Here is a 12,152-nt window from a genome sequence, read left to right as displayed (position 1 = left end):
TGGTGTGGTACAGGGTATGGGACCATGAGTACCGGAGAGTCCTTGCTTTGTGGATGTGTCTGGAAACACCAGTGCTGCTGGAAGGCAGCAGGCAACCACGGGCCTGGAGGGGCATGACACCCCAGTGGCTGAGTTAGTCCTTGTCTCTGTGCAGACGCCTGCCTCACAGTCAGAACAAGCCATGCTGCTCCAGAACACTCGAGGTTGAGTTGTGCACCTCCTCCCATTCATGGACTGAAGTCCTAACTTCCAGCACCTCTGAATGCAAGTGTATTTGGAGACACCAACTTTCAAGAGGTTATTACAGCTAATTGATCTCATCAGGGTGGGCACTAGTCACACATGACCGGTGCTCTTAGCTGGAGAAATGAGGACACAGATGCACACAGAGGAGGAACAGATGACGACACAGAAGAAGGTAGCCATCCAAAAGCCAAAGAGTGGCCTCAGGACAAACCAGCCCTGCTGCATTCCAGGCTTGGGCTTCCAGCCTCCAGAAGGGTGAGGAAATAAATGGCAGTAACTGAAGCCGTCAAGCCTGTCCTATTTTATCACTGCAGCCTCACAACTAACACATGCGCACTGGCCCAAGTGAGACCCCAGGACGTCATCAGTGAAGGAGCAGGAGGTGTTGCTGATCTCATAGTATTAGGCTTGGAATAAAAATCCAATTGTGCAATTGAAACTAATACCATGCCTTTGTTCTTCCATACCTAAATCTGAGCTCTATGATTTAAATTATTAGTTATGCCATTTTGTTCTGTGCTGATTTTGCTGTCTTATGTATTGAGGAATATATTTTTATTTCCACTATTGTTATTCTTTTTTTTTATGCATCTTGGTTAGAATTTATTATTTTGTGACCCATTGTGAGGTTGTTCAGTATCATTTTTCACTCCTTTTATTTCTTCTTTTCAGGAGGTTTGGCTATGCTGATTTCTGTCTTAAGGGTCCAAAACCACACACACACACACACACACACACACACACACACACACACACATACACACACACACTGTCCTGTAGGAACTCTTCACAAAAGAGTTCCACTATAGAGAAGAGACTTGGGAAAGGAATTGGGAATTAAATCTCCTAGTTTGCAGGCAATCCAGCTGATAGGAAGCAGAACAAGCCAAAAATAAACAGCAAAAGCAATGGAAGAGGCTTTCAGACCTTTTTGATTTTATCAACAGATGGTGAGTGTAATTTAATGTAGACAAACTAATAGTTAATTGGGGAGCAAGAAGGACAGTCCAGTGATGTGTCTAGGCAGAAAATAATCCTCTAGCACACAGATCAAGAAAAGGATTTAGAGATTATTCTTGAAAAATCATTAAAACTATCAGCCTAGTTGTACATAGTTCGGGGAACAAAGGCAAACACGGTGTTAGTAAAGATAATGCACAAAAACCGGAGGTACCACCTGTTATTTTGAAAAAGATTTGTGTGATCTACTCAGGAATATTGTCCTGTTAGCAACTGTTATGCAAAGAAGTGATAAAGAATAGCACAATGCAAGAATCAAACTTATCTACTCATACAAGGGAGAAAAACACGGCAACACTGTCCAGAGCCAAGAAGGTAGGTGAACATGTGACCCTGTCTCCGTAAAGCTGTTGGGCATGATGAGAGTGGAGCAATATTGGAGGGTGCTTAGAGGTTTTTACACACACACACACATACACATGCGCGTGCACGCACACACACACACATGCGCACACACACACATGCGCGCGCACACACACACACACACACGTTTGTTTCTCTTCGGCCACCTAAGAGATCCATGATGTAGACAGTTCCGCTTCCTTCTTAACCTGAGAATCCCCAGGGGCCAGGGCTGTGTCTGACTGAGCTGGCATCCTGCCTGCACCGCAGCTAGCAGATTACTGTGCCCAGCTACTACTGGTTGAAAACGTTGAAATGAAGGAGCCTGTTGCTGAGCATGCCCGGATGCTGGCTATGTTCTACTTGGGGCCACCATACCCCCAGTGGCACAAAGAGCCCTGCGTGGGCCTGACCTCACTGAGCCTAATCCGCACACGGAGAGTGAATTAACCCCATCTCTGTTTTGTGGAGCCCTGTGTTTTCTGATGGTTCCACCCAGAAGCCCAGCACCCCCTACCTTTCACTTCACTTGTTTAGCATCTGAAGAGGAATTTATGGTTGCTTTTTTTTTTCTTCTCATCCCAGTTTGTTTTGTTCTTTGCTTGTGCCTTTTTCTTTCATCCCCCTCCTCTTCTCTTCTTCCTCCTCCTTCTTTCCCCTCTCCCCCTCCTGCTCCTTCTACTTCTTTCTCCTCATATCCTCTTCCTCCTCCTCCTTCTCTTCCTCCCCACATTCTCCACCTTCCCTTCTCCTTCTCTTCTTCCTCTCCCTTCTGTCTCCCCCTCCTCCTCTTCCCTTCTCCTCTTCCCTCCTCCCCTCTCTTAGCTCTCCCTTCCCTCTCCTTCTCCTCCCCTTCTTCCTCTTCCTCCTCCTCCTCCTCCTCCTCCTCCTCCTCCTGCTCCTCCTCCTTTTTCTGGCAGTACTGGGAATCAACCTACAGCCTCATACACATCAGGCAAATACTCTTTCACTGAGCTGCATCCCCAACGCTCTTTTACTTTTTATTTTGAGACAGGATCTTTCTAAGTTGCCCAGGCTGGCTTTTTGCCTCAGCCTCCTGAATAGCTGAGATTATGGGTATGTGCCACTGTGCCTGGCTGCTCTCTTCTTTTTCTTGTACCTGAGCCACAGAAGATGGGTAACAAAAACAAATGCAATGACTGAGAGCTTCAGGGTGTGGGCTATACTGGTAGCACTGTTCATGTCTTACTGGAATTCTGCTCCTTTAAATGGTGCAACCATTTGGAAAAGTGATAGCCTTACAAGAGATGAATGACAACAAGTACTTTAGGCTGAACTTACTGTTTATGCTAATTTCTCCACTAGTAACTTCATACTACCAATTTTATAATCTATAGATTATACACAAATCTATGTAGCTTGTACATACAAATTATTACGCATAGTATAAAGTGAATACCTGTGGACCCATGCCCACAGGAAGACTCTTGGGCTCAGTTTGCTAAGGTGAGGTCTTGTGCAATGTCATGTAAGTCACAAGAGTGACAACCACAGCCTGCAGCATGTTCTGGGGGCAAGTCCTACCCACATTCCAGGGAGGGAAAGAGCACCAGCAGGGTTGTCATGGGAGGTCATCTTAGGAGTCTGTTGATCACCAGGCCTAAGTAGACTGTGCTCTGGTATAGGAAAATAATCACGGTCAGCAGAGTTATTTTGCTGGGGCTTCTTCCCAAAGATTATGTGTGACTATATTAACTGAAAGTTTGCATTCTGCTGACATTTTAAAACCAAATGATGCATTGTATAGTGCTGACTATAAGAAGGAGGGCTTATGGTCTTATCTAAATTGTATACCCTTAAATATGCTTCCCCCAAAGTGCTTTAGTTTAGAAAATCATAAAATAGAATTGGTGATAGAAAGAGTACTATAGTAAAGAAGGGACTGTTTTACTAATTTTAAAAACAATTGATTCTTATTGGGCTAAAAAAAAAAAAAAACAACAATCATTTCTGAATAGGACTTTTACCAAAAGAAAATGAGTTTCTTTCTTTCTAAATTTATTTAGAAAATGAATTTTCTAAATAAATGTTGAAACCCAAAATACTGGCTTATAGAGGTGTCAGCTAAATAGTCAGCCCTAGACAACTGCTTTGGCTTCACCTTCCACACTGTCATCAAAGTGACTTGTCTCAAACTCAAAGTCGATTTTATCACTTTTCTCATAGAAGCCCATAGGATCAACTTTAAAGTCTGAACCCTGACATTTACATTTACATTCAACAGTTAGCTCCAGTCTCTACCTAGCACCTTCCCCTCCTTTCATGCATCCAACGTTGTAGATACACTAGGAAGTTTCATGAGCCCATTTCTCTGTCTTGTTCCTGCCTCTGCCCATGTCATAGCTTCTCTCTGGTATATGACCTTCTCTTTTAAAGTTCCAGAGACTTTATGTATAAGCCCTAGGAGAGTGATATGTAAGAGCTTGGCATGTAGCTCAGGGGTACAGCACTTGCTTAGCATGTGCAATGCCCTGGATTCAATCCCAGCAGTGCAAAAGAAGAAGGGAAAAATGCAAAGAGTGAGACTTCACTGCTGTGTTCCTTGGGGAAAGGCCTGACACACAGTAAGTACTCAGTAAATATTACATGAATATACATCTCAGAATCCTCTTATTTAAATTGAAGAAGTGGGTGAAATGGTGTCCCCTTATGACTCTGACTTTAAAAAATCATTATACAAACTAAGAGAACATAGATTGTGCTTACAAATAAACTATAATTAGCAGTAGTGATTCAAAATGTTTTAGAGTTTCAAGGAAGAAGATGTTATTCTGTGTCGAAAGAGTCAAGAGGATTTTTGGTGAAGGAGGTAGGATCTGAGATCAATGCTGAAAGAGGAGAGAGAGCGTGACACGTTGCTAGCATGGCCCCTTCCTCATAGGAGGCCTTCCTTAAAGGGTACAGACTTGAACTGGAATGACAGACAGAGAGAAGGAAGCTTTGCAAATGAATGGGGATCATAAGCTCCAGTGTATAGGGCCCAGGTGGACAAGGAAGACATTTTCCTGGAGGACCATATATGTTTTGGCCAATAGTGGAACCTAAAATGCCCTTGTAGGATGGATCAAAACTACGGAAGATGTGAAAACCAAGGGCACAGTTTGGATTTGGTGTGGCAGGTGACACCAAGTTGTTATGTATTCTCACAATAGGATGATAGCATCTTAGGGTTATTAGTTTGGTGATGGTAGGCAGGATGGATGGAAAAGAGAATGCAAGTTGGAGAAAGCCCCAACTTGGATAAAATAGTTTCCTATATATTTTACACCTTTTTATGATTTAGAAAGTACCCAATAAGCCTAAAAGAGAGATTCTCACCCCAGGCCTGCCGGAAAAGAGGGAAGATCTTAACAGTCCTGTCATATAAGAATTGAGACTCAATCTGAATTAATCTAAGGCTTCTTGCTGGTAAATTATGTATGAACAACATTGTCATTGAAACAAACTGACTTGTTTCTCTTGCTTTCTGAGATGCTTAATTTCATGTATCAACTTGATTGGATGAAAGGATGCCAAGACACTGGATGAAATATTATCCCCAGAAAATGGGTGAATAGCTGAATATTATACATGTGAGGGTGCCTCTGGAAGAGAATGACATTTGAATAGGTAGACTGAGTGAAGAAGGGCTGTTCTTACTAAGACAGGTGATCAGTATCCCATCTGTTGGGGGTGTAAATGGAACAAAAAGGCAGGGGAAGGGTAAATTTGCTTTTATTTCAGCTCAATGTCCATCTTCTCCTGACCTTGACATTTGTGTTCCTGATTCTTGAGCCTTAGGTTGGGATTTGCATCATCACCCCAGGTTCCCAGGACTCAGACTGAATGAAACCACCAGCTTTACTCCCTTTCTATCTTGTACTGGGTAGACTGCACAACATCTCAGCATCTACAATCATCAGTCAGTTCCCATAATTAATCTCTTCATTTATCTCATACTGGATCTGTTTCTCTGGATCTGACTAATACAATCTCTAAACTCAGTGCTCTTGCCATTAACAAATGAAGAAAGATGTCAAACACTGAAAAGGAATAATCTATGCAACTTCATAAGATATGTGAATCATAATGTACTGGAAAAGAGTCTTGCCTTCAATGCTAGGAAATTAAAATTCCCATCCTTGGTCCAAGGCAACTAGTGGGATCTTAAATAGGCAATTGTCTCCTACAGTCAGCTTCCTCTTCCTAACCTGTAACAAGGAAGTTGTACAAAAAGTGTTTTTTAATTTCACTGTTGTCCATTGGTCTTGGAATTTACTTGCGAACTAGAAGTTTGGACAGCCAAGTGAGGCTGGCATTCAGGTGTAAGAAACCTTGGGGAACAAAGTTGGTTTTAGGGTTGAGGGTGATGAATTCAGATCTGCACTTCAGAAAATGGTTTTAAAGGACCTAGTAGGCAGAATAACAGCTCCTTAAAGTTGACCACATGCGAATCCCTAGTATCTGGGATACATCATCCTGCATGGCAAAAGGGGACTTTACAGATATGCTTCAGATATGCGTCAGGGTTTTGAGATGTGGAGATTACCTAGGTGATTCAAGAAAGTCCTTCTGAAGGAGAAAGGAAGGAAGGAGTTCAGAGTCAGAAAAGGAGATGCAATAGCAGAAGCAGAAGTCAGAGTGAAGCAGCTGCTGGCTCTGAAGATGGAAGGGGACATGGGCCAAGGGGGGCAGGAACAGATTCTCCACAGAGCTTCCAGAAGGAATGCAGCACTGGGTTTAGCTTTTAGATTCCCTTTTAAGTCTGATCTCCAAAAGTGTAAGATAATAAATTTGTATTAAGTAATTAACCTTGTGGTAATTTTTTTTTTGGTATGGGAATTGAACTCAGGACCTTGCACTTGTTAGGTAGGTGCTTGTGCCACTGAGCTTTGTCCCCAGCCCCTAATGATAGGAATTTTTTTTTTTTTTGGTAATTTGTTATTACAGCCACAGGGAGTAAGTAGAAAGGGAGGACCAGTACCTATGTAGCACTTACTGTGTACCAGATATTCATCTCATAATAAGCTTGTGGAGGGAAGAACATTATGGTCATTATTTTACACATAAGGAAAATAAACCCAAAAGAAAACTATCTTCCGTAAAGTGATAGACATAGGTTGAACTGGGAATTCAGACTCAGGGCTGCATGACTGCCTATTTCATCACACATCTTCTGTGATGACAGGAAAAGTCCGACACAGGTATCACACAATGCTATAAAACCAGGGGAAAAAGTAGTGTCAATGAATGTATGAAGGACTTGGCCCAGTCAGCGTCCGATCACATCTTGTGTTTTTGGTTGAGGGCAAGACAAAGGACGTGGTTTGCATTTGGAGGGCATGTTGTAGGACCAACACAACACACTTTTCCTGGCAATACAATCATATGAGAAACAAAAGTCTACTGTGGAAATGGAATGTTTCCACTTCCAATCTCACATCCAACTTGGGGGTGTAAGCTCCATGTTCATTCTCTGAAATGATTTGACTTGCTATCGCTCACTCTCCATTTTCTTTTGGTTGAGCACAAACAATCGATTTCACCTATGTTGAGTATATTTATGATGACGTTACAATGTACCGTATATATATGACGAGTTAACTCACGAAGCTCATTGTTTTTAATTAGCTAGTGGATAAAAATATAAAGAAGCTTCAGAAAGTTTTAAGTAAATTTACAGATGTCAGAGTTGTAACTTGTTTATTTTCAGTGCTGGGGTCAAACCCAGATCCGTATGTAAGCTAAGCAAGCACTTTTCCAGAGCAAAAACTCCAGTCCTATATTTAGTTCTTAACAGACAAATACCTTTATAGAATACTCTCATTAGTGTTACTGTTAGAGAATACAGATGTACTCCTCTTACTTACCTCTGTGACACTGCAGGTGTGTGCATGTTCCCTGCCACTCTTCTGAGACCCCCCCTATAGTTAATATCTTCCTCCCTTTCCAGTCACACCACTACCACCAACCTACAGGTAAACTCTGTTTTCTCAGGTATCTTTCTAGAGTTGGTTTATGCAAACACAAGCAAGTAGGAATAACTTTATCCATTCTCTTTTCTTACAGAAAACGTAGGATGTTATATTGTACTGCACTTTGCTATTTTTGTATAACCAAGCATTCTGCAACTTATTCTGTATTGTTAAAAAGGAACTTACCATTTTCCAACATCACTACATCATGGTCTGTTGTGAGGATGCACCATAATTTATTTAACTAGTTTCCCTTCAGGTCTTTATCCCTCCGTTTTCTCTTGCTCTTATGAAAAATGCTATATGAATAACCATGTGCTTTCTGATATGTGCATGTTTGGTTTTAGGATACATTCCCATAAGGACTCTTGTCTCAGAGGGTGACTGCATTTGTACTTTTGCGCCTAGTTGCTCCTCTCTGTAGACACTGTACCATTTTGTATCACCAGCAACAATACATGAGACCACTTGCTAATACTTGAATTCTTAACATCAATACAGTAATGTACTTGTAAGGATAATGGATCTTATGAGCTTACTCTGCAGTACTCAAAGAATTTCTATTCCTATAGAAGTAAGTAAGATACAAGGCACAGACTGGATGAGGATGCCATCTACCTAGAGTTCTCATGCCTCACCAAGGCTCAAACCTTTGAAGAATGTATGAGGAAGCTCTTTTGAAATCCTTTTGCAGAGATCCATGCCCATATTGGAACTCAAATGTTCTGTCGCTTAGCTATAGGTTAGCATTGTGGTAAGGTCTCTCCTGTGGCCAACACAGTGACACTGGCTTCATTGATAGGTGCCACTAGTGGCTGGGCCAAGGCAATGGGAGGGCAGGTGGCACAGGCTTTGGAATGATACTTACCTGGATTAAAAACTATCGCTCCCCTATCTCCCAAGCCTGTGACTCAGTCATCTGGCAGAACTGAGGGTGTTTTCTAAACAACTAAAATGGGGAATAAATTACCATGTTTTTTTGGACTGTTGTAAGATTAAAGAGAATAGTGTTTGAGAGAGTGCTAATACCTAATTGCATTCAACACTAACATTCCCTTTTTGCTTTTCTGAAAATAGCAGGGAATTGGGAAGAAAAACCCCAGTTAAAATTTATGTCACAACTTTCCTTCCCCATGTTAACACTGTCTTACTATACTCATAGGAGCTCTAAAACTGCATTTGTAACAGTTATGTAATTGTAACATGCTTTGATATTTGGCTTCTCATCCTATGAAAGAGTGGAAGTATTACGACCCAAGATGTTAACTAACTGAACAGTAATGTTAACTAATCAGAGTTGAAAGGAACAGTGTCAGAAGAAAACCACCACCACCAACAACAAAGATGTCTAGTAGGTCTGGGTAGGCACATAGTCAGAGCCTTTTAGCATAATGCCACATCAAGGTCAAGAAAAGGTTAACTGGGGCCAGGGGTGTGGCTCAGTGTAGCATGTATATAAGGCTATAGGTTCAATTCCCAACAACAAAATAAACAAACAAACAAATGGTTACCTACCTGACCAGTGTGCAGAAAGCAGGACAGTGAGCAATGAATTCATTTATCTCCTCCTCATTTAATTAAAGGTTTTAGGTATTTTTGTAATAGATCAATGAGTTTTATGAAGATTTATATCATAAAATATAAAATACTGTACATTTTTTGGCACTTGATTGGTTAAATCTCTGGCTTAAGATTTTTTGGTTATTCAGAAAAATTAATCAAATGACCCATTTGTTTACCCAATATTTATTGAGTGCCCATAATGTTTATAACATTGAGCTAAATAATGGATTCACTTGGAATATTTATTTGCCCCAAAATTCTAGCTAAAAAAGCACCACTCAAAACACAGCTCAAATTTATGTTAATCTTTTCATGAGCCTTCATGATAGGTTTACTGTCACTAGAACTGATTTTAATTTTAGAACCTTCTGGGTTTTACCATATATCCCCCTTCCAAAGGAAACAAGAAAGATAAAATTGTTGAACCAGCAAATATGAAGTTGAAATCACTTGACAGTCTGTGAATCTTATGTTTCTATTTGAAACTTCAATTGTGGTAAACACTTTTGACTCATAATCCCCTGTATAGTGAATGTAATTTACTTAGCTAATTTCACTAGTAGATTATGTTCTTCCAGGGCACAGAGAAATAGGAATGATGAATAAACCATTACTGTTTGCTTTTGTATCTCATTTCATAGCCTCACAGATTAAATAGAAAAATATATTTAAAAGCTCAAATCAATTGTATCTAGCTCCTAGAAGTATCTCAAAATGCTTTCTTTTATTACAGGTACCAAATATGCTCAATGAAACATAGGTAGGCATATGTTGCATTATACAAATACAATAACAACAATGGCAATAACAAAAGTGGTTACTATTTATTTAGTGCCCACTGTCTATCTGGCATCTTGTTGAGTACTTTGAATAGATTGTCACCCAGTACATTTTTGAAATGCTTTAAAGGAGGAAACTGAGGTTTAAGGAGGTTTTCTTGCTTACATTATTCATATTACCATTTTAGTGAAACGTCTCTAAACCTGAGCAATTGTACTCTACACTTTTGCTATGTAAGGTGTTATTCTTTCAAATTCAGTAAATAAAAAAACCAGAATTCTATCTATATGCAGAATTAATTTTTACTCCTTAGCTTTAAGTTTTACTATCATAAGAAGTAAGGGGATTAAATCATTGTGTGAAATAAATGGTTACAGTTATATGACTTGGGGTGGATTCCAAAGTAGATTTTGGAATCACCCTTTCCCCCAATGTCTGGGGTATAAATTTCTTGCACTTCCTCAAAAGTCTTTATAGGTTCTATCTTGGCATATACACCCACAAAAAATTGTGTGTTATAGTCCTATTCTTCCCGTATACTCTCAAACAGTGGTGTGCTCTAGCGCTGAACGTCATAGATCAAAGTAACTATTGAAGTTGTCAAAGGCAACTCTAAGGCATACAAATATTACTTAATTTGTCTTCTTCAAAGAAAGTTATTGGCATTATTAGATTTTATTTAAGTGAGAAGAATAAAGACTCAGAAAATTAGTTGAAATATCTAGGAGGGTCGATGAGTAAATCCAGGTGTCTTCTTTCTTTCTTTCTCTTCTTAACTTCAAAACGTTTTAATCAGTGACAACTGTGACCATATAGCTTGCCCTATCTGGTTCAAAATATACTTTCATTGAAAGATCATTGTAATTCAAATCCATTCAGCGCTGCTTCACTTATGTAATTTGTTAGGTAAGTTCAAGTAGTGTCCCCTGCACCTATTCTAATGATATAGCACATCAATAACATTTTCACTCATTTAAAGCCATGTTTACCCACAGAACCTTAGCACCAAAAAAATTCTGAAGGAAAATCTTCACACGTTCAAGTAGCCTGAGTTTTCCAAATTAAGGTCATATAATTTGAAAATCACACACTTTAAAAAAATTTGTAGAAATATATTTTGATTGTGTAGAAAATATACTCAAGGTCATTATATGTCTATTTAATCGTCCCTCCAACAGGCAAGACACAACAGGCTGATTTCTAACTGGATTCTGCCTGGCATTTTCTTAAGGGAATGATGGAAACTTTATTACAAAGGATGCAAAGCTGTCAGTGATAGGAAAATCAAGGGGTCTACAGAGGTAAAAGAGGAGGAAAGGTGTCAAAATAGAAGAGGACCAGTAAGTTGTTTGTGGGAATCTCAACTGACTTACATAATTTTCAGAGCCCCCACCCCCACCCCCAAAGTAAGTAAACAAGAGTGAACTGTAGAACAAGGAAAAGACACAGCCAAAAAGGTGAGACACAGCCATCTTGATGAGGGGGGGCGTCTAACTACACAATGAGGTCATCCCATCTCCCGGAAGTGACACGTAATCACCTGCTTTGCACTAGCTCCGCCCCTTCCCTCAGAGGTCCCGCCCCTCCGCCAGCAGCCGGGAGGGTGTTAGGGGGCGTTTCTCCAGGAGGAGAGCTGTGAGCTGCGACGCTGAGGAAGGGGACCCCAAAACGTCTGGCACTGCCCGCTCCAGGGATCACTTTGGACCGCTTCACTCGGCCCAGCGGGATTCTGAAACGCCGAAGGGTCAACCTGATGGGTTTCGGGGTCAACGGAAGAGGGGAAGGGGAGCCCTGGCGGGGAGAACCCCCCGGCCCCCCGCCCAGCAGCTGAGGCACAGGAGGGCGGCCATCTTGGCCGGGAGGGTAGGGCCGGGGAGCTGCGGGCGCCGTGCGATTGGGGGGCTCGCCCGGAAGTGACGCCGACTACCCGGAAGCGGAGGGGGTTCCCTGGCCCACTCCCCCCCGCGTTCGTTCGCTCCCCCGCTTCCTCCCCGCCCCCCTTCCTCTCCATTCGTTTCCCCCCCTCCCCGGTCCCTGCCTTCTCTCCCCCACCCGTCCCTCCCCCCCCAACCTCCGGAGCTGGGAAGAGAGTCAAGATGGCGGCGAAATCCGATGGCGGCGGCGTGGGGGTGGGCTTCGCCCAGCTGCACAACCTGGACGAGGCGGTGGGCAGCGGCGGCGAGGAGGACGGGGAGCCCGGGGGCGGCGGCTGCGCCGGCGGCGGCG

The 12,152-nt window shown here is 41.9% G+C and overlaps 1 protein-coding gene across 1 annotated transcript in view; it reads left to right on the top strand.

Moving 5' to 3' along the window:
• Positions 1 to 11,298: 11,298 nt before the first annotated feature.
• Xkr6 (XK, Kell blood group complex subunit-related family, member 6) overlaps positions 11,299 to 12,152 on the top strand; it is a 226,635-nt gene continuing 225,781 nt past the window's right edge. Inside the window, exon 1 of the mRNA XM_005373810.2 lies at positions 11,299 to 12,149. Coding sequence (XP_005373867.2) covers positions 12,023 to 12,149 — 127 coding nt within the window. The 5' untranslated portion in view covers positions 11,299 to 12,022. The remainder of the gene's footprint in view (positions 12,150 to 12,152) is intronic.

The sequence above is a fragment of the Chinchilla lanigera genome, unplaced genomic scaffold, assembly GCF_000276665.1.
Source record: "Chinchilla lanigera isolate Chin_1 unplaced genomic scaffold, ChiLan1.0 scaffold00002, whole genome shotgun sequence".
Lineage (NCBI taxonomy): Eukaryota > Metazoa > Chordata > Mammalia > Rodentia > Chinchillidae > Chinchilla > Chinchilla lanigera.
This window is presented reverse-complemented; position numbering and strand designations above follow the sequence as displayed.